The 23,855-nt window shown below is 39.8% G+C and overlaps 1 protein-coding gene across 1 annotated transcript in view; it reads right to left on the reverse strand.

Moving 5' to 3' along the window:
- MDN1 (midasin AAA ATPase 1) overlaps positions 1 to 23,855 on the reverse strand; it is a 127,496-nt gene that overhangs the window by 52,001 nt on the left and 51,640 nt on the right. The window contains exons 36-54 of the mRNA XM_063443572.1: positions 23,175 to 23,372; positions 22,567 to 22,775; positions 21,973 to 22,095; positions 21,290 to 21,487; positions 20,741 to 20,848; positions 20,171 to 20,359; positions 19,334 to 19,423; positions 18,176 to 18,439; positions 17,493 to 17,763; positions 17,168 to 17,327; positions 16,160 to 16,276; positions 13,964 to 14,172; positions 12,364 to 12,512; positions 7,786 to 7,982; positions 7,028 to 7,248; positions 4,659 to 4,772; positions 4,295 to 4,427; positions 3,812 to 3,918; positions 126 to 259 (exon numbers count right to left, since the gene is read on the reverse strand). Coding sequence (XP_063299642.1) covers positions 126 to 259; positions 3,812 to 3,918; positions 4,295 to 4,427; positions 4,659 to 4,772; positions 7,028 to 7,248; positions 7,786 to 7,982; positions 12,364 to 12,512; positions 13,964 to 14,172; positions 16,160 to 16,276; positions 17,168 to 17,327; positions 17,493 to 17,763; positions 18,176 to 18,439; positions 19,334 to 19,423; positions 20,171 to 20,359; positions 20,741 to 20,848; positions 21,290 to 21,487; positions 21,973 to 22,095; positions 22,567 to 22,775; positions 23,175 to 23,372 — 3,191 coding nt within the window. The remainder of the gene's footprint in view (positions 1 to 125; positions 260 to 3,811; positions 3,919 to 4,294; positions 4,428 to 4,658; positions 4,773 to 7,027; positions 7,249 to 7,785; positions 7,983 to 12,363; positions 12,513 to 13,963; positions 14,173 to 16,159; positions 16,277 to 17,167; positions 17,328 to 17,492; positions 17,764 to 18,175; positions 18,440 to 19,333; positions 19,424 to 20,170; positions 20,360 to 20,740; positions 20,849 to 21,289; positions 21,488 to 21,972; positions 22,096 to 22,566; positions 22,776 to 23,174; positions 23,373 to 23,855) is intronic.

Below are 23,855 nucleotides of genomic sequence, written 5' to 3' on the forward strand. Positions count from 1 at the left end.
TGGTTATACACATATCCTAAAGGTCATTAGGAATTTAGGTAACAAGAATATACTTTTATGAACAGTTTGAAAAACAGAAGGGAAGCATAAACAATGACTGCAATAGCCTTCATTCTAAAGCTTACCTCATCTGTGGCATCATTTGTCAGGTGAGAATTACTTGACTTGATGTTCTCATACACCAACATGTCCCAGAGGTCAAAGAATGCAGCAAGGTGTGCCACCACAGGGTGAGGGAGATCCTGATAGACACCGGGATCTATATATCACAAATAGCAGATGCAACATAAGCAAATATTAACACTCCCTGCCATATATTAAAAAAAATAAAAGAAGAGAAGAGAAAAAAAAGGTATAGTTTCACATTGCAGGACTAAGGGCAATGAGCTGATCAATGAGCTGAAATGGTCTGGTTGACTTAAGTGTCCGTTTAATAAATAACTTTAACAATGTTTACATTGAAAATTTTAAAAAAAATCTAATAAAAAAAAATGCAAGTGTTGTAAAGATATTGGTTAGCCTACTAAACAGTGGTCTGGGTACAGTGTCCCAATTGCCCTTAGTCCTGCCCTTTGTCCTAGAGAAACTGCAATGAAAACAATTAATTACTAAGGCAGTCTATAGTGGCTGTCTACTGCTTGCTATGCGACTTGGCAGCATGAGGAAAATTGATTCAATGCTTTCCTACGGGGAGGGCCTAGTGCGCTCACGGCATATAAGCATTAGGTCCTCCCATTGGATGACATCAGAGGAGGCATAGCACTGATCCAGTTCCGAAGGAAATCAGCGATGGAATCAGGTAAGTGATTAGACTGTTTTTTTTTTGGGTCAATCTTTCTCTTATTATGGCATTTGAGTCACAGGGTACAGAATAAAGAGAGGAGTTATTGCAAGGTAATACAAAATAAAGGCATCAGTGTGATTTGGAGTACGCTCCCCGGAAAGACTGTCATTTTTATATGTGAACATTTTTATATGTGAACATAATAACACAAGCTAGATTTCACTGTAGTGTAAGACTATTTAAAGATTACTTAAACTGTGCTTTTCATAAGACAGATATAGGAAATTAAACATGCCAAGTGTTAAACAAGCAAGTACGATTAGACATACTGGTAGACTGAAGTCTACCAGCATGGGGTAAGTAGTTTGTAGACTATGCACAAGTTAACCCGCTAAAGTCGTAGTAGGGAGTGTGTCACATTGTGCAAGCCAAGTATGCATGACTAATAGACACGTTACAGAATAAGAAAGTAAACTTTATAATTGGGCTGTGGGTGTCTGCCAAGGTGCTGTTGCCGCCAAACTCGGTTGGCAATATCGAATGGGTGTAGAGGCAGACCCATATAGGTTATATGCTAATATCCACCTAGGTGGCTCACGTGCGGCCCTGCCGTGGCTCCTGTGTAATTATATATGCATTTGAAAAACAAGACTTAAACCCAACTTATATACATGAAATTAAAATAAAGGAAGACGGTACATGAGGAAGTGTGGCCCTTAAGGTAGTGACTGTGGGCACCTGCAGTCTGTGGTGATAACCTTGAGACCCCATAGTCTTGCTTATATGCTGCGCGTATGGCACAAGGATCGGCACGCTATATAAGGTGTGCATGTGCAGGTATGCGAAGTTCCCTAATGCTGCCATGTTCGGCCTAAATATGTTAACTTGTGGGTGGATATTATGATTGTGGTGCTAGTTTCCTGACAGAGCAAACTGTGGGCAATGTGTGTCACTGAGGCTTAGAAATAAAGGGTTCACATAAGTGCATTGAAATAATAATGGTAGAGTTCAAGTCAGCTTTAGTGGGACAGCCTGTCTGTTTGCTATCCCTGCAAACCAGGTTTTTTGGGTCCCTGTATCAGCCGATTCTTCTGGGCATAGTAAGAGCGGGCATCCGTGGGTTTGGGGGAGCTTCTCCCCAGCTCCAGGCCTTGTGTGAGGTCGACACCCTTTGGCCACAGACTCGAGTACTCGGCGAGGCCGGGTCTCTCCAGTTGTGGAAGGTCCTGGTGGTCGTCCGCCGCCACCGGCGGGTGGCCTTCCATTGATGTGGTCAATGTCTTGGATGGGGATCTCCTGGTGACCTCCGGCCTAGATGGGCGCTTAGCTCTGTGGTGGAGGGCAGCTTTGCCTGAAATTAGCCCATTCCACCCCACGACCTCTGCCGTCTCCACTACCCTGTCATGAGTAGGGGGCTGTTGGGCAGTGAGCTGCTCCAGCTTCGCCCAAAAGCAGTGGAGCAGGTCTGTGGAGGGCTTTGAGGGTGCAGGTCCAGTAGCGGGGTCGGCAGCCACCATTTTGTAAGGCCCATGCGGTATCAGTGCGGGCTGTGGCGGGCCTCCTGTGCCGGTGGTAGTGTGTGAGCCAGGTCTGTGGGGACTGGGATAACCCCCACCGGTCCAGGGAGTTCAGTGGAGAATCGTGGTTGGCGGAAGAGTGGCCATCTCCCCCCAGTCGCCCATGCTTCTAGGCCTCGAGACGTTATCAAGCAGAGCAGACCGGGACATCCACTTGCTTGGTATCTGCAGAAAGTCACAAGGTCCCCTGTCATATGGCAGCCTGCTTGGGCCCGGTATCAGCTCTGGTTCGGGTAGGTTCAATAGAATTTGCAATAGCTTGCAGGAGCAACTGCAACCTGCGTCCGCTTGGTTCTGCAGTCAGGCCCCACCCGATTAAAGAGTTTTTAACCCTTTAGTGGAAGGGGAGCCACAAGAGAGGGAGGAGGCAGCTATAGTGTTAGAAATACAGGTTTGTATTCCTACCACTATAGTATCCCTCAGAGGCATAACTAGAAACCACAGGGCCCGGTACGAAAACAGCCCCCCCCCCCCCCCCCCCATGCATCTTCCCTTCCCCCTCTATTTGTATAATAGAACACATACAAATACATACACTGACACACACATGCTAATACACAGACACACACATGCTAATACACAGACACACAGAATGAGAAACATTCAAATACCCAGATTGACACTTCTACAGATACAAACACTGACCCACATACAGATACACAGACACATAATGACACACACTGATACAAAGATAGACAGATTCACATATAGATACACATGCAGATGCACGTCCACAGAATGACACTCATACAGATACAGTGACACACATACAGATATACAGAGTGACACACATACAGATATAGAGGCACACAGTGACGCATATGCAGATACACATGTAGACAAATAGTTACACACAGACACATGCAAAGACAGTCAGATTCACATAATGACACGCATACAGATATAAACAGTGAAACTCAAAAAATACACATACAGACACCCTTACAGACAAAAAGATACACACGCATACATACAGACACACACAGTTAAACTATTAGTCACTCCTGTTTCCTACCTTCTAGGTGCAGGAAGGTGACTTCCCTGGGGTCCAGTGGCTGGTTCAGGCTTCCCACTCGGACTTCCTCAACTCCTTCCCAAGTTCTCTCCTCCCGCGTGGCTCTGTGTAAACTGGGAGGAAGTGATGGTTTCCTCCCAGGTCTGACATTATCACTGGGACCCGGTCGCGATCTTAAAGCGCCGCTGTGCTAACCCGGGCACCAGAAAATTCATTGACATCGGGTGGCCCCAAAAACATGGGACACCCGATGGGTCCCAGCTGTTGTTTCGCACGGCCGGGGCCGCACCGCAATGCCAGCGGTACCCCGGCCACAGGGGTCGACAGGGCAGCTGCCACCCTGGCGTGACGGCCCAGTCACAGCTGTGACCCCTCTGACCACGTTAGTTCTACCACTGGTATCCCTCTAACTATATTCTAACAGTTTTCCTATACCTTTATGGAATTCCACAGCAACTTTTAAGGCACTCTTCTGTTTCAATTTTTGGCGGTCACTTGCTTCAAAGTACATTTTCACTTCCCTGTTCAGTAGTAGTACTGCCCTGAAACAGAAACAAATGTTAAAGGCATCAATAACTCAATTAAATATCCTATGTAAGCCCAACCATTAGCAAAAATTAAAGTAACACTATTTGTCTCTTATGAATATCTCAAAGGGGTCTCCGCTACACCGGGCACTTAACACAGTTAAAGTATTTATCATGGGTATTTACCTGCCTGACAAAAATATATGCTTGATCCTTCCATTTGGGATCAACTAAAAGCAGTATGAGGCCCCCACAGATAAATCATTTGATTTTTACAAATTACAGTTAACCTCTTAATAATAATTATCAACAAAGTAGTAAATGCGGAAACAAACATACACAAGTCCCAAGGAAAAAAAGATAAAAATCACCTGTGTAATTGAAGACCTACCTGTTTACGGAGCTCTCCAATAGGGCAAGTAGTTGCTTCGAATTTGCAGACCCTTTACCATAGCCGAGTGAATGTTTCACAATATCCATGAATTGCATGTTCCAACGTGGGTCGAATGGCACAAAATTTTCATCTAAAAAGGAAAACAACAACAACTTTTAAAAGACCAAAGAAACACATTTCTCTTTGAGCAAAATTATATGAAAATGTAATGCTTTGTTGAGATAAAGTCAAAAAGAATTTACTGCATTATGCAACTGTTTTAATACTAAATAAAAAAAAATTAAACTAGAAAATATGGCAAGAAAAACAAAACAAGCGCATATGAGCTTTGTAACTAAACTGGAGAGACAATGTTACTCACAAGAAATGTTTGTATAGAGGAGTTTCATCACATCACAGATTCCTTCAGGAAGAGAGCTAGCATAGAGACGCCCTAAAGCATGCCCCCCTGCATCAATCTCTAAATGCAGATTTCCTACGGGAACAAAAACAGCACTTTAATTAACATGATTAATAATATTGTGAGGAAATATCTTTCATATGACTATTATAAACAGAACCATAACTTTAGCAACCTGCATTTATGAAAGAAATCATCTAAGTGTATAGATTTTAAAATATTGTCTTCATCTATTTAATTAAAACAAAACACTTTTTATACCATCCATTTATACTTCTATCATTTGCACAGGGTAAATGTGATTTATTGATCCAATATCAGTATCATACGTTTTAAAAATTAACCATTGCTTTCTTTTGTACTTTTATGGGAGTTTAAGCTAGAGACCTGATCACACTTCTCATTTGTAAGAGGGAATACATTTTATAACTTTATCCTAGAAACAGTGGCGGATCCAGGGGGGGGGCAACGGGGCAATTGCCCCCCCCCGAGAATACCGACGGTCTCCCTCTCCCTCCCCTGCCAGCCCTTAAATGTGCGTGCGGACCGGAGATCACAGATCTCCCTCCCCGGTCCGCAGGCACTGTGCTGGCGGCCGGCGGGGGAGGGAGGGAGTTAGAGGGAGGACCCGGAGGTCAGGCTGCAGCTCCTCCGGGTCCTCCTCTCGCGAAATTTGGAGCGTTGCCGCGATTACCACGGCAACGCTCCAAATCTCGCGAGAGTGAACTCTAGCCCGGGAGCGTGGGCTAGAGTTCACTCTCCCCACTGGGACCACCAATGAATCGCCCACCGGACCACCAGGGAAATGTCCCCCCTCCCCCAGTAAAGGTAAGAAGGGAGGGGGGACATAGAATATTTATTTAAATAAAAAAATAAATAAATATAAAAAAAAAAAGACCCCATACCCTTATATCACACACACTGCCCCCCATTACACACACACTGCCCCCCATTACACACACACTGCCCCCCATTACACACACACTGCCCCCCATTACACACACACTGACCCCCATACTGCCCCCATACACCCATACTGCCCCCCATACTGCCCCCATACACCCACACTGCCCCCCATACACCCACACTGCCCCCCATACTGCCCCCATACACCCACACTGCCCCCATACATCCACACTGCCCCCCATACACCCACACTGCCCCCCATACACCCACACTGCCCCCATACACCCATACTGCCCCCCATACACCCATACTGCCCCCCATACACCCATACTGCCCCCATACACACACACTGGCCCCCATACACACACACTGACCCCCATAGACCTGTACTGCCCCCATACTGCCCCCTCATACACACACACTGACCCCCATAGACCTGTACTGCCCTCCATACTGCCCCCTCATACACACACACTGCCGCCCCATATACACACATTGCCCACACTCACACATACACTGCAATACTCACACACACACACACACTGCAACTGTTACACACACATACTGTCCCACACATACACTGCATCCCTGACATACACTGCCGCTCTCACACACGCTCACACACTGTCCCCCTCACACACACACTGCACCCCTTACACATTGCACCACTCACACACACTACTGCTCCAATGCACTACTACAGCCCCATTTCCCAGCAGACTTCAGGTAAGTTGTCAAACTGTTCTTAAACGGTTTGACTACTTACTCTGGGAGGGGGTCCCGGCACTATAGACACCATAACCACTACACTGAGCTGTAGTGGTTATTGTGTCTGGATTATTTCTTTAAATAATCTACAAGTGCCCCTCCCGAGATCAGGCTCTGGATCCGCCACTGCCTAGAAATGACAGCTAACACTTTCTGTTAACTTTGTGTTGAGTTATTTACTTGCTTTACAAGCATTTTTTTCCTTTTCACTCTTTGTCGTACATTTTTAGAAAGGTATATGATTTGATACTTTATCACTACTCCATAAACTGGCTTGCTTTGTTGTTTTAATTGTTTTTTTTTTTTTTTTTTTTTTTAAACCTTGTGTTCGTTGATTTAATTACACTTTGTGAGACAGTGATATGTCTGACTAAATGCTCTACTAGAGTATAATGATTTTCTCTTTTTTTTTTTTTTTTTAATTTGTGTACCAATCAATGATAATTTTCTATGCATAAATAGTGTTTTTTTTTCCCCAATCTGGTTTAGATTGAAGAGTACCATATTTGTAATTTTTTTTTAGTGTTATTAAAATGATAAACCTTCTGCTCCATTTTTCATGGCTTATTGTACATTTAATGATCAGACCAACTGACACCTAGCATAGCTTTGCCACAAGTTTAAGGTTTGTGTTAAAGTAATAATGCAAAACACACCCAGTCTTGAAGGCAATTTCATGGATAGGTGGGAAAGCCATCGAGCTCTTAGCATCCAATCAAGCGACGATGCTTTTTCAACCACTAGTTGGACACCGTGTGAAACAACTAATGGGTTGTCCATCCAATTCACTTCCAATTCAATGCCACTAAATTGGACATTATCTGCAGGGCAGCTCTGGCTAGTCTGTTGGAGATCTTGCAGAGTTAATGGAAATGTCCTGTAAAAAGCAAACAAAAAAGTTACAAAATCATGGTACAATTCAAAAACAACACCCCTCACCCCCACACTATTTTCTTATCAAATTCCCAATGCCTTTATTTCTTTACACAGAAAACAGATTTGCACTAAATCCACTCAGGCAGCAGATTTGCTGGCAAGTACAATGTTACATGCACACCAGTATTGATTTGATCACTTGGGTGGACTGGTATATTCATACCCAACTCAAAAACATTCTTTTTGAGTCAGCTGAACCCTAGAAGTTCCTAACTCTAACATACTGGAGATCCTGTTTATTATCTACTTGAGTTAATAAGAAATATAAGGAAAAAACATATAACCATGCACATATGTTTTTTGACTTTGTTGAGCCTTATTGTTTTTGCATTTTTGGCCAGCTCTTTCTTTTCATTGATGCCATTCTATCCTCTCTTTAGGAACAAAATTCTGTCCACCAAAAACACTGGATTGTGGAATTTTGAGTTGATAAAATATATTTTGAAAATATGCTCAAATGTGATAATATTAATGGTACCTGCTACTTCGTAAATTATGTCTGTTCAAAACATATAGGAGGACTTGTCCATCTCTTAGTACAGTAGACATAAGAGAATCCTCTGTAGAAAGGAGGGCTGAAGGTACGGAATCAGGCCAAAGCCCTGGGGCTAGCAAACAATCTCCATGCGTGTTTGCAAAAGCAGAAACCTTGCTTGAAATAATCTCCTGGACTTGCTACAATATAAACAGAAATTGAAAAAGAAAGTGAAACACTTTGATACAACAATATTTGACAAAGACTTGAAAAATGTAAAAATAAAAATGTGAAATGTAAACTAAATCTCTAAATCAGATGTACATAACCAATGCAAACTCAGTTTATTTCCCTTAGTGACCAGGTGTTTGTGTTTAGCTCTAATTTTCCTCTTACTCATTTGCTGTACCCACACATATTATTATATTGTGTATATATAATGAAAAAAAAAAAAAAAACACTTTTTCGAACTTTGGCCCCCAAAATCTGTTGCGTATCTACAACTGCCAAAAACACCCGAGCTAAATAGTTTCTAAATTTTGTCCTGAGTTTAGAAATATCCAATATTAACATGTTCTTAGCTTTTTTTTGGAAAGTTATAGGGCTATAAGTAGGACATTGCGGTTTTAAAATGTATCAATAGTGACATTGTAACACTGTTATCTGTCATAAATCTCTGAATCACACCTTACATGTACATCATTTTTTTTTTTTTAAAGTGGACAACCCAGGGTATTCAATATGGGGTATTGTCCAGTCTTTTTTAGTAGCCACTTCGTCACAAACACTGGCCAAAGTTAGCGTTCATAATTGCTTTTTTGCATTTTAAACATACAAACAAATATAAATGTTAACTTTGGCCAGTGTTTGTGACTACCTTGTGACAACCTTGGGTTGTCTTCTTTTGCAAATGGTATGCCATCATGGGGGTAATTCTCATTCCTAGGATACCACACATTTCAATGTGAAAAAACGGAAAATCAAGCCTTATATTTGACACTGTAACTTTCAAAAACACTATAAATCTTGTACATGGGGGGGGGGGGGTACTGTTATACTCAGGAGACTTTGCTAAGAACAAATATTAGTGTTTCAAAACAGTAAAACATATCACAACAATTTTATCAGGGAAAGTGCAGTTTGTGTGTGAAAAATGCAAAATAAAAATGTAACTTTCACTGACAATATCGCTGTGATATGTTTTACTGTTTTTAAACATTAATATTTGTGATCAGCAAAGTCTACCGAGTAAAACAGTACCCTCCATGTACAGATCTTAGGGTGGAAAGTTAAAAGACTAAATATAGTGCTAGCAAATTAAATTCTCTGGACTTTCTGCCTGGGTTATCAGGCAAGTACCGCAAATTGTAATTAATAAAATTACTTGAAGTATGCAAAAATATTACATACATATGAATGTTGAATTTAAATATATATATATATATATACATATATATTTTTAAAGTCTACGTGTATATTTATGTAATTATGTATATGGACATATGTATATTTCATATTCTTTTTATATATATATATATATATATATTTTTTTTTTTTTTCATTCTGTGTGCATTTTGAGATATATATAGATTTTTTTACATTTATTTTTTAATAACAATAATAATAATATATATATACACACACACACACACACACACACATATATATACACACACACACACACAAGTGTAATTTTACTCTAAGTGTATTTTTATATTAATATATGTATATATTAATAAAAAAAATACACTTAGTATGACATTTTATATTTATATATATATATATATATATATATATATATATATATATATATATTTATATTTTAAAACTTGTAACTTTTTTTCACCAGCATGGGGACTGCCTGTCAACACTATGGACACCTATTGCGGCCATGTGATCACATTGCCCATGGGGTCCTGTTTAGCTGAGGGGGGACTGTCTGTGCTGTCAGACAGTCCCCCCCAGTGGAGAAGAAGACCCATCGCCGGCAGGGAAACGGCGACAATCTGGTAAGTAATTAGGATTACCTCATATGTACTAGATGCGTCCGAGGTATTGGGGGGTTAATACATATATATTTTATTTTTAAATAAAAAATGTTTTACTGCTTTTATCTTCACCGACTGCCTCGTCCCCTCAAGGTACTCAGCACACAGACAGAGCATCGGGAAGCCTGCCTGATGGCTTCCGATGCTCTGCCTCACTGCCTGGCGCCACGAGGAGTTAAAGTTTAAGTTCAATTTACCGAGTAGGAGATAAAAATGTTTAAAGTAAATTACACCTGATTGAAAATGAAACCGTTTTGTATTCATGCAGGCTGTGTAAGTCACCTGGGAGGTGTGGCTAGGGCTGCATAAACAGAAACAAAAGTGATTTAACTCCTATATGGCAGTGAATTGAGCAGTGAAACTTCAGTGGCATGATCTATACTGCTTCACTAAGTTAGATGTATTTTGGTGACCATAGCATCCTTTTAACATAAGGCAACAAATTGCACATAGGAGATAGAATGATAATAAAGTCATTCAGTAGAAAACCGTAGCAAATGCTTCGATTTTTATTTGTATGGTTTCTTGTTTTGTAATTAGGAGCCACACAGTTCTTAAAATCCGTTTCATAAGATTTGATTCCAGGTAGATTAGTAAAAACAGTTTTTATTGCACCAGTAGTTCTGATTTCAACATGGTCACAAGAAAAAAAGCCACCCAAAGTAAACTAAACAAAACTCATAAAAAAATCAAATCAACATTTTTATGACCACCAAGGGGATTCAGTAAAGGCCCCTACATAATATATATATATATATATATATATATATATATATATATATATAAACAAATTAACAAATTCATTCAGGTAATACAAAACATAAAAATAAATTCAGGTAACTCATTATGATTTACAAAGATCTCAGACCAAATCATCCAGTTTCATATTTACACATGGGGGTTACTCCTAAACAGTGGCGTACATACCGGGGTCACGGCCGCGACCGGGCCCGGCCCACCAGGGGGCCCGGCCGCCCTGCGACCCAGGTATGTACCCACAGGGCCAGCCTGTTCTGCTGGGGGCCCAGGAGCCGGCCACCTCAGGGCCCCCCGAGGCTGGCCCTCCTGTCACCCGGCTGGCGGGCGCGCGAGGGAGCACTGTCCCCTGAGTGCTCCCTCTTCAGCTCCCTCGCGCATCGCACTGAAACCGGATGCGGAAGATGACGTCATCTTCCGGCTCCGGCATCAGTACGCGGCGCAAGAGGGAGCTGAAGAGGGAGCACTCAGGGGACAGTGCTCCCTCGCGCGCCCGCCAGCCGGGTGACAGGAGGGCCAGCAACACCACTGGACCCCAGGGAATCCCCTCAGCTCTCCCACAGGTAAGGCTGGGGGGATTAAATAAAAAAAACGTGTTAGGGTGTGTGTTAGTGTGTAGTGTGTGTATGTTAGTGTTAGAGTGTGAGTGTGTTAGAGTGTGTGTGTCTGTTATGGAGTATGTTTGTGCGCGTCTATCAAGTTGTGTGTCTGTCAGTAAATGTGTGCGTCTGTTCATGAGAGTGTGTGTGTGTGTGTCTTAAGCACTTACCTTTCTCCAGCGCCGGACTCCCTTGGCGCTGGGGATCTCTCCGTCCCGATCCGCCTCTCAGCTCCGAATGCACATGCACGGCAAGAGCCACGCGCGCATTCAAACCGCCCATTGGAAAGCATTACTTAATGCTTTCCTATGGACGTTCAGCGTCTTCTCACTGTGATTTTCACAGTGAGAATCGCAGAAAATCCTCTAGCTGCTGTCAATGAGACAGCCACTAGAGGCTGTATTAACCCTCAGTGAAACATAGCAGTTTCTCTGAAACTGCTATGTTTTCAGCTGCAGGGTTAAAACTAGAGAGACCTGGCACCCAGACCACTTCATTGAGCTGATTTGATCTGGGTGTCTGTAGTGGTCCTTTAAGTGTATGTGTTTATGCATGCACTGGCGTACATACCGTGGTCGCACGGGGCCCCATGGGTTGTGTGTACGCCACTGCGTCCTAAATTTAGTACTAAATGTTAATAGTAGAAATTTTCAAAAGGACAAACATTTTGACAGTCTCTAATATTAGTATTTAAGAAGAAGAAGAAGAAAAAAACACATTTAATTGTATGCCTTCCATTCTTGGTGCTTCTTCAGGCTCTGTGCACATGACCTTAAAGGTACACTATAGGGCTAGCCACTATAGTCCTTTCATCTCAATGAAGTGGTTATAGTGTCTGGAGTACCTTGGTGCACTCCGCATAATCAGTACTAAACCATTTTTGAACAGTGTAACACTGAATGAGGGTCCTTGGCTGCCCACAACCCGGCCCCTATTAGAGGCAGAGATAACATTCTTCCTTTCATATACCAATTCATACCAGCAATGGGTGCTGTGAAGACTGAGCAAAGTCAGATGATTCTCTAAGCCATTCCCCACATGGAGACCATAAGTTAAGAAATGAGTCATTGTACTACCCATCAAGAGTGCTAACCAGATATTAGCATCTCTGAAGCTGCTCTCCAAAACTTGGCTAAGTGGGTACATGGCATTCAAAGCACACTCTGGAGACAACAAACCTTTTGAATTGCTGGGGTGTGTTGAGTATAGATATAAACCTCATTGCATGCTCTGTGAAAAGCCTTTTGAAGACCTATACCTCGCTGTAGTTGCTGGGATACAAGTGTGGCAGCATGAAGCAATGAGGAACGAGAGCTGCCTATGGAACCTTAAATGAAACAAGAGAACATGAAAGGGTAAGATGGAAAATCTTAAATAGGCATACAGGAAGGCATAAAATGTCATTATTGCTTATACAGAGTTTACCAATATAAATCTGGAACTGGTGCATGAAGCATTTTAGACTATTTAATCATAAATTAGTAATGTCATGAACTACAGCTACACTTACAGATCACCTGCCAGTAGAATATTAGCTCAGGTAACCTATTTTTGTTAGCTCAGTTCTTTTCACTCCCCTTCTGCTGTGCGTGTGTGGAAAATAAAAATAAATATTTATACTCTCTTGTAGTATTTGTCAGATGAACGACTTAACTCCTTAGAATGCGGTAGCACCAAGGTACTCATGGCAACATAACCACTACAGCTCACTATAATGGTTTTATGATGCTTGGAATGTTCTTTTAAAAAGATAAGTCATGGGTACTTGGATTGTTACTTCTGAAACTCATAACGTAGCGTTCATAACACCCACTAACGTGTATATAGGGGGGACGTAGCAATGACATGGTATTAACCCCGCTTACTGGAAGGTAGCTTTTGCTACAGATGGTTCAATGTTGACATAGGGCGTTATCGGTCTTAATGTCTTCTACAATACTCCAACTCATGCCTCAGGTAGGGAATGCCTCTGACTCGGTTCGGAATATTGAGATCAGTAGCCTATAGACCAAAAAGTGCTTTCTTGACAATCAGGGCACTACACTGCTGATGATCTTGAGTTAGGTCTCAAATACGGTTTGTTAAATACAATATTTATGTACTGTATTGACTCATTAGCCAATACTGCCACCTTCATTATTGTTATATATCTAGAGGCCTGCAAGCCTACTCTTCTCTATTCTTGTAGTATCTCTTAAAGACTGAAAAAAAAAAAAAAAGTTATGGGTACATGTCAATGGACCCAAGCCCTTAGTGGGACAACAATTCGGTCAAGATATTTTAAGGCAGAGAGTCCATATAGGTGGATGTGCCAGGGATGTAGTTTGCAGTGTAACCACCAGTGTTTGGAGGGAGCTATTTATTGCGCAAAGTAAAGAGGGCTGTTTTGTTGTGTACTAGGAGTGTGTGGTGTATGCTGTTGGCGTAGTGAGTTTGAGCATGTCAGGGAAAAAAAAAATCTATTCCATGGCTCCCTCACATTTACCTTTGACCAAGGACAGGGCATGTGGTCTACACCTCCAGCAGGTGCAGATCAAATACTCCTTGAGACACACGCAAAAGGATTCGCTGGGCTTGTTCAGGAGACATTTGATTTCCACAAAGACTGTGGACCAATAAACCCCCCCAGTCTTTTGAGCATGCAATGTGGAAGCGTTGGAACGTGCATGAGTCAGTGGCCCATTAGGCATTTATTTGAAGAGAAGCCTGGGCTTGACTAGACCTTTAACACCATGGGGTTTATGAAGTTTCTCTATGAAATATTAAGGTTTTTCTTACCCATCACTTTTTCCTGAATTTCTGAGTGAACTGCTATCAATGCATCACATACTTTCTCTCCAACTATGCCAGCACCATGAAGTAATGCCTTTATGTCAAAAGTATCCATCAGGGTACCGCTAGTTTCCTCAGAAATGTACACTTCAATGCCACGATTTCTCATGGCTCTGGATATCTCCCCATGCAAAGGATCCATTGAAAGAAACAACCTGTGGCAGAACAAAGGGGAAAAACAACAAAAGCATTGCTACTTGCAAAACGGAATATAAAATAATTGATTATTATTTATTTAGTTTTTTTTCACGAGATTTGAGAGCCAGGTAAAAATAATAAGAATGTGTAAATAGTGGGTCGTTAACACAACAGCACAAGCTGAGGACGTTAAACGCAGAAGTAATAACTAAACCACAATTTTAAAAAACAGCAGTGAAGGTGATCGCAAAATAACCAAGCCAGAGAGAAAACAGATCTACCAAATTTCAAAGGATGCTTAATAGTAGGTGATCAACTGTGTATGGGTCAGAAAACATGCAAAGCAGAGTAGTGAATCAACACCTATTTATTCCAGTGACACAATAAATAAAAATAATAATAATAATCATCTGTATTGTGATCTTCAAAAAGCTGGACTTTAAAGCGAAAACCGTAATAATTACACTATTACAATAGGCTGAAGTGGTCTAGGTGCCAACTTCCATCATTCTTAACCCTGCAAGTGTAATTATTGCAGTTTTTATTAAACTGCAATAATTAGCTTGCAGGGTTAAGTCCTCCTCTAGTGGCTGTCTACCAGACAACCACTAGAGGGACTTCCGGGTTCTTAAGACGACTTTTGGTTGTCTAAACGATGCTGGACGTCCTCACGCTCTGCATGAGGACCTTTCATCATTGACGGAATCCCCAAAGGAAAGCATTAAATAATGCTTTCCTATGGGGAGGTTAATTGTACGCGTGCGGCCATTGTCACGTATTCGCATTAGGTCTCCCCTGCCGGCGGACATTGGCTGGGGAGTAGCGTGGGTGCAGCCTGATCCAGCACTCCGCCACATCGGCGCTGGATTCAAGTAAGTGTCTGAAAGGGTTTAAAAAACCCCTTCAGCAACATGGGATGGGGGGCATTCCAGGATTCTACAGTGCCAGGAAAACGGGTTGCTTTCCTGGCACTGGAGAATCCCTTTAATGCAATGTTACCATTTAGAAATTGCTTGCATCAAAACACCAATGTAACAAGGCACATAACCTATCACAAAGAGTGTAAGTCCTAGATGCCAGGAAAACATTTCAAAAAGAGTAGGAGTTCGTCAAAACTTCAACTTTTCAACTTTCAATGTCTATTGCGGTGTATGACATTTCTCATTTAAATGCCTGAATATGGGTGCTTTTTTTTTTTTTTAAACTCTGACACTTAATTTACCTCAGTAAACAAGTATTCAAGTAAGATTGAGCTGCATTACAGACAGAACATACAAGTTATTTATGCACCCTGACTTCTCCATGCAACCAATTTAACATTTTCCAACATATACTGCATGCAATTAAAGGGACACTATAGTCACCAGAACTACAACAGCTTAATTAAGTATTTCTGGGGTAGGGACTGCAGTGTAAACGCTGACTTTTCTGAGGGAAGGCAGTGTTTACACCTCTAGAGGCTGCCACTGAAGGGACTTCCTGGGTATGGCCTTGCTAAGATTGCAGGACCAATGTTCAACATCTCTGCAAGAGACACTGAACACTCCCCATAGAGATGCATTGAATCAATGCATTTTTATGAGTAGATATGACTGGGGCAGCGAATTGCCACGCATGCATACTAGCCTCACAGTGCTTTCCTGTGGGGCAATTTTTTTGATTGGCTGAGATCATCAAGATTGAAAGTAAGCCGGGGGTGGGGTAGGGTGGCCACACAGAGACCGGCATGGCAGTTTCTTACTTTTGTATGCATTTGACCTATTACTACACCAACTGAAACTCCCTTCCTCTTCACAAAAGCTCTGTTGGTTGCTTCTCAAAATTCTTTTCATTTCCTTTCATCTACAGATTATCCATGCACCCTTACTTCCCTCAGCAACCAAACCCAATTTTGTTTTTATTTTTTTTATTATCAAATACCCTCACAGCCCACCTTTATAGTATTCACACCATATAACCAGAAAATGAAAATGTGCTTATGACACTTTTAGGACACTTTCTCACCTAAAGTTTGGATGAGGCTTAATTGTTGGGGTTAATCCATCGATCACTCCTCGTTCAGTCAACGTAAGAACTCCTCTAGGTTCTAACAAAGCATTTAAGCGATCCAGCACAGAGGAACTGCAGACAAGGATGAAATTTAGTACAGATCAGTTATATCAGCAGGCCAATCAGAAAACAAACATCCTACAATTAAGTTCCATGTTTTCTCTATTAATTCCTGTATTCTATTCCAAGCACATTTAAAGGGGGTGATCTCGGCAGATTGTTGTTCCATCACCCCAGCAAACAATATCAAATCATTAACGGGGTTGAACAGCACAAGCACAGGCAAGTAAATAGACACTGCAGCCTCCACTCTATTTCCATGACCAGGGTGAACAAAACGGTTCTACTGCGTGTGTACTCAAGCATTCCCTGTATAATGCTGTACACACACATACATACTCGAGTGATGGTGAGGGTTAGGCTAATCTGCCTTGTATGCAATTGCTAAGCCTGGGAAGCCAGCCATGGCATGTAAAGGAAAAAAGAAAGAAAAAAAGAAACTGAACAACCGATAGCTGAGTTTTAGTTAATTGTCAAGTTGAGCATAAATCTCACGTGTCAAGACTGCTTTTAAAAGTTGGTGTGTGAACCACAAAAAGTGCTCTGCACTAGTTAAGTGTACATACTTAATGTATAAATTGTACTAATAAAATAAAAATTAAAGAATATTTGCCTAAAGCTTGTCTCTGCCTCCTACGACAGATAAAATCGACTATCACAAATGAGTTTGTGTGATATCATATAAGGCCTAATATTGTTGTAGCAAACCAAAGTTATTTTCCACCCTATATACACTTCAGTACCAACCCGGTGAGTGGCTTAATGAAGACTGGAGACAAATACTTCAACATTTACTTTCTAAGGCAAATGAAAGAACTGTATTCAGCCCTACTGTCACATATGTACTTCCCCCAACCAAATATGAACATTGTGTAATTGTAAACAGACAAGGTATTTACTTACTTGCAGAAGTTAACATTGTCCATAAGTAACCAGTCCCCTGACTGCAAGGCTTGTATCAACATGCCATCTACCCACTCAAAGGTTCCACTGCTTTGTCCTTCCACGGAATGCAAGAGCTGTGCCTTAAAATTGTTGAACTGTCCTACAATTACTGCAAATTCTGGTGAAGAAGTTCAGAAGTATGGTATGAGTGGAAGGCAAGTAAACTACCATAACCTATTGCTTACACCAGAAAACCAAGATTAGAATAAACAATTTTCAGACTGAAACAGATTCCTAATCATTTATAATTAAAAGTATTTCTTAAAGTTAAATCTCTGAGCACCTGATTTAGAAAAGGCGTTGAGCTTCATGTTAAGTCTTTGGACTGACAAAAGAACAGATTCAAGTTTGTTCAGCAGATCTGTAGTTATACCCCTGCCACCTTCTCCAACAGACTTGGGTTTGTGATTCAGATTCAAATTGCTCCAAGAACGCAGTAGGGCCTCTGTGTCATCTGGAGAGACATCTGAAGTCAAGAGGCAGTTCTTCACTAATGTAGTCACGGCATTTTCAACTCGATCCAGAAGCTGCTGCCATGGTCTGTTAATGTCAGCCTGTGCAAGTTAAAGATTTTATATTCAGTTTCTATTAGTATCACTCATGTTAATTCAGTAATGAATGCATACCATTTAACCAATAAATGCCTTCATCTACCTCTGTTTGAAAATCACTCATCTTTGCAGTCCCCACCTCCTGTTTCTTACCTCTCATAGCTATCTAGATTGTGAGTTCCCAAATGAAAAAGGATCCTACACTTCTCTAGTATTTCTTTGTCAAATTTGAAATGGTCTCAAATGTATTGTACCAATGTCTTTTTACTTGTACCAACTGTACCCATGTACAGCGATAAGGAATGTGTTGGCACTTTACAAATGATCAGATTAGTTTGTTAAACATTAAACAAACAGAAGTGTATTTTCTTGATCAAATAACTACTGTAATGTAAGAAGAAGAAAAATTCAGTACCTGTTCAAAGCCTCCCAAGAGCTCTGTAGTATCCATAGCACTATTCATAGCCATAACCTTGAGTTTGTTTCCTGTTAAAAGAGCTAAGAGTTGAATGAGGCTGGTCTTGCCTACAGCTGCAGGACCCACAAGGATAACCATCTGGTCCATCTGTACACACTTCATAATAGGTTCAAGTGACTGAAGTGAACAGTGAAGGAGACGCAGGTCTCTGACCCAGGCTGTATTAAAGTCAATACTACGCTCGAGAACAGAGTATCCAATCTATAGTAAAAAACAAAAAACAAAGAGGGAGATATACCCAGTGAGGAGAAGTCTTCTGAATAATGACAAGAAAAGCATAAATATTTAGTTTTACTAAGTGGGACACCCATCCATGTACGTACTGGGCATTAAAGGTAATGTTTATCTGTAATAACAGCTGTGCGTTTCATATTTTTAACTCTATCTTTCATACACATGTATTATCCTATTTAAATGGTAAGCATTGTATAGATCACTGAAGAAAAAAAAATCTCTAGTTTAACTGAAATTGTAATATCTTTGTGTTTGCTTAACAAATGACTCCAATAGAGAACACGATCAGTCTGCTGAACATAATGCTAAATTTTGTTGAAGAAGTGACTCACAGGGTTATTTACTAAGGTGAGAATTGCATGGAATTCAAAGTAAATATCCATTTTAAATGTAAAATAGCCGAACTGGAAAAATTCAGCCAGTTTGGCTTTAAATTGGAAATTCACTACCAAAGTCATTTTCATTTTGAATTCCAGACAAATTCACACTTTAGTGAACACCACTTAAGTCAGATATCAGGAGATTGGTTTGCAAGGACAGCTGCTGTTTGGGGGATGTTAAGGTGACCGCATAAACCAGAAACTGCAAAGCCTTACAGAACATATGCAATTTGTAAATGGCTCTCCCCAAAAAAAAAAAAATCAGCACGTTCATTAGATTTAAAAACAATTTCAGTCTGAATCTATTTTCACAGACATTTTATAGCAAAGTAGCCATTGGACAAACCACTGCAAAGCCAGACATGGCATGTAAAGGTTTGATCATGATGTCATTATGGTGTGTGTGGTTTTTTTTTTAATAGCAGCACGTTTATTGGTCTCAGGAGAATATTTTTCCACATGTAGACAAAATAAAAATTACCTGCAAGGTTTGAGGCATGATGTGAAATTGGCGTGTCCCCATGTAAGGCTTGCATTCCTGACCAAATACTTCCTTGTATATTGAAATTATCTGAAAGAATAGGACAAAAGAATTAAAGTAACATATTGGAATCAATGCACAGGAAACACAAATATTACTGGGCCTTTATTAAATAACAATATTAAATCAATTCTTCTAAATTACTTACATTTGAAGCATAATCCAGGGTTTGTGTTTTACACCCTAGTTCATTCTTACCTCAAGATTTACCCCATTAAAAGCTAAATAAACACTTAACGCTATGGAAAGGGGGAAAAAAACACCACTTTTCCCTCTGTTATTTTTTTTCTAGATAAATAAATAAATTTTGGGAGGAAATTGGAGGAAAATGGAGAGTGCAGTATTCTTACAAACTGTAAAACATTTTGTTATATTAGGAAAATAAAATGCAGTGTGTATAAACGAATTGTGCTTGGAAAAAATACATTTGCTTTATAAAGCTTTGTCTGGTTACAAATGGTCCAGATATATTAAGAACATGTGAACTATGAAGGATCCACTTTTGCCAGTACGCGATAACATGTAATATAGCATGGAACCAGTTTGAGAGACTAGGTCACATTCTTTTGCAAAATAAGCAGGTTGTGGCCATAAAGTGAAGCACATGATCAGCAGCGTATACCTATATATGGATGTAATGTACTACACAGCCTTTTTTAAAATCTGGTATTCCGATCAATAGTATTTTCATTCATGTTTTACACAAACTTGGTCAAATAGAAATATTTTACAATACAATGCTAATGAACGATTGTTGATTAGAGACTAGCAATTCACCTTTTGTCTATCCTCTTTAGTTCTCATTCTCTCTCCATAGACAAGAAAAACATGTTGTGATGAATCATAGTTTCCATGAGATTGATCCTCCAGCATGAACTGACACCATCTAAATAGATCCCTCAAGTTAAATTCCCATGGTCCTCCTTTCTGACCCCATTTTCTTTGAACCATTACTTCCTGGTCAATCTAAAGAAAAAAAATGGAAAAAAATAAACAAAAAAAAATAAATGGGATTAAATAATATATAAAAAGCAATAAGAAATTTGCTTAGTTTTCATTATTTAAACAAGTTAAACAATATAATGCATGCAGATTAGCACATTTTACGTGACTATTCAGCACAAATTATAATCTGCTCTGTAGGTTAAATTAAGATTAGAGCATACATCTAAATCTTACGTGGTACATGTGGCTTTCACATTTATATATTGAAACTGGACAGTAAACATATACAGCCGTTTTATAAAAAGTAACCAAGGCAAAAAAAATTTGCACACTGCCGTTTTCTCGAACAGGTTCACACATACAATCTACATGCGCACACATGCACAAAGTGGTCTGGCATACCTGGTTATTGAAAGCAACCATTTTAGTAATAGTAGCTTTGTCAATGGCAGGAAATAGTGAATTTGAAATGAATTCCATGTCAGAAACAGAAAGTTGATCCACAAAAACCTGAGGAAGAAGTAATCAAAAATATGAATAAATACATACATAAATGGTTAATATTGTTTTCACTTCTCTTTAGGCAAAGGGTATATAATTTTTAAAATATATTAACCATCAAACAACATCTTAAATATCGACCACCCTCGTTAGTGACATATTCCATAATATTTACATATAAATACATTTTTTTTTAATTAATTATGATTTTTATTTACTTATTTTTTTATGGCTGTTCAGGGACTTAGGAGCAGGATTTCAAGTTTAAGCACATGCTCAATTTCATATTTTGGGATCATTAAGTACCCTCCATGACACCATTTTACCGCTAGGAAATATTTACAAATGTAAAACAGAGATGCAAAACAACCTTTTTCATATACATGTTCACAGGAACTATGACTTCTAAATACAGAAATGTAAACATTCTTGGCAACAGACAGTACCAACCTGTGTAAACCTGTTGAGAAAAGAGCGAGGGAGTCCCTTTCTGCCTCCTCCTTGACGAAAGGGGTTCTGGCACCCAAAGATTTTTGTTTGTTCGTGTTTCACCTGGAAGCTCATTCCAAGCTCAGGGATGTACACTTCACCACGATGGTCAAAACAAGCATTCAAGCCCTCCAATACGGACTGTGAGGCTAGATTGAGCTGTGTGAAGAAAACAAATAAAACAGATCTTAAGCACTCCATTCTCAAAATAGAGTTTATTTTAAATTTTCTTGGTTCAGGCAGAAAATGAATTATTGCTGGGACTTAATTCAGTAAAATATATGTGATTCAGTCTGCAATAACCAAAAACTAGCATTAAATCTGCTAAAATGTGTTAAATAAAATAACACTATATTTGTAGGAATAAAAAGTTAATTGCAGAAACAAATATTTAGAGGGACATTGAAAAATAATGGAAATATGAGACACAGGAAATTAGTTTCTGTATGGAGATCATCTTTCCCAACGAATTAGTGTATATAGAACCTTCCCAACTAATTAGTGTATATTGAATATTTCTATTTTAGATGCATTGGAGATATTGTTAATCATAGGGTTGATAATGAACAAAAGTTTACAAAAAAAACAAAACAATAAGAATAGGTTTGATGGCAGTACAGATAGATTGTTCTAATAGGACTTACTTCATCAAGGACAACCCAGTGCCCAGCCTTTAAAGCAGAAAGAAGAGGTCCATCGCGCCAGGCAAACTCACCCCCTTTTCCACCATCAACAGGCAAGTCCGTGCCAAATAAATCAGTAACATCCTGCGACAAAAAAGGATCCGATAAGTAATTAAGCCCCAGTCACATTTTTACTCATACATAGCCCAGATTATAGTTTTTGTTAACCTACGATTTACCAAGCTACTGAATATGGCTCATGTTTCCTCTATAGTTGGAGCACGGAAAACAGGGGTCTACCCAAGTTGACCATGCAGCATGCACTCTCTGAATGCGCAAGCCGGACAAATCAAGAAAGTCAAGGGAAAAAAGTAATATTTCTCCTGTAACATCACTGATAAAGGAGGCAGTCTTAAAACTGCAGTGATTTTTACAAACCACTGCAGTTTGAAGTCCCACTGGAAAGGAAGAAAAAGGAACAGGGTTCTCTTTGCAATGGTGCATAGAGTGAACCTTCAGTTTGTTATTTCATTGTAAATTTTAACTTACTCACTGTGTTTGTACAGGATTACATTAGTCCTTAAAAGATAAGGTATGTTTCTTTCAAATGTTTACCGTTTGTTCAGAAAGGTTGATACGGACGAGACAGTGCCCAGAGGCTTGTGCCAATGCAGTGACAAGACTGGTTTTTCCTACACCTGGTGAGCCCTCAAGCAGAATGGGTTTGTGGAGTTGCAAGGCTCGAAGAAGTCTTTGTGCATTCATGGATGTAGTTTCTGCATTGAGGGCATAGTCATCCATATTCTCTTCTTGGAAAGCAGGACCTGAAAGGAGTAACGCCAAACATCAATATCTTCACTCGAAGTTACAAAGTCATTTTTATACCATTGCATAATATAGAATAATATCATGGTATGAAAATAAACGCAGTGATTTAATTAAATTAGTTAATATCCGCTATTAGTTATTTTAAAATTACTTTGAAGTACTTTGTGCTTTCTTATATTTTATTTGGTGAAACATGTACAATAGTAACCTCACACAAGTATTTTACTGAGATTTTCTTTGGAATACATATTTAACATTGAAATTGTGATGTACACTACTCCGAGTCATTCACTGAACAAAACAATTAACTGTACTGCCAGGTCAAAATTGTATATAATGTAATTAAGCACCCTGTCATAAGTCCTTTTTAGAATAATGCTGCAGCTGTCCCTTACCTCTCGGTATATAAAAAGGATGGATTCCAAAAAAGTTTTCAAGCCAGGATATGGGTCTCTGTTTAGCCCGATCATACATTTTTAACTCAGACAGCAAATCTTCATTAATGTTAACAATTCCAGAGAGCTTTTCACTAAGGAAACGCATGCATTCTTGTCGGGCTAAGAGAGCAGATTCAGCAGAGCAAAAAGTGGTTCCTGCAATAATAGTGAAAGCATTTTGGTAAGCAGTTTTACAAATATGTGCAAAAAAAAACCAAACAAAAAAAAATTAAAAAAAAACAGGACAAGCCTACAACATTAAGGACATAAAAGGCTTTTCTCCCTCCATACTACAAATTATTTAGCATTGAAAGCTCAGTCACACTTGATTAAGTGAACCATTACTTACTACACTACTCGAAAAAATAAAGGGAACACTTAAACAACACAATGTAACTCCAAATCAATCACACTTCTGTGAAATCAAACTGTCCACTTAGGAAGCAACACTGAGTGACAACCAATTTCACATGCTGTTGTGCATATGGGATAGACAACAGGTGGAAATTATAGGCAATTAGCAAGATACCCCCAATAAAGGAGTGGTTCGGCAGGTGATGACCACAGACCACTTCTCAGTTCCTATGCTTCCTGGCTGATGTTCTGGTCACTTTTGAATGCTGGCGGTGCTTTCACTCG

Source organism: Pelobates fuscus, chromosome 2, assembly GCF_036172605.1.
Source record: "Pelobates fuscus isolate aPelFus1 chromosome 2, aPelFus1.pri, whole genome shotgun sequence".
Taxonomy (NCBI): Eukaryota; Metazoa; Chordata; class Amphibia; order Anura; family Pelobatidae; genus Pelobates; species Pelobates fuscus.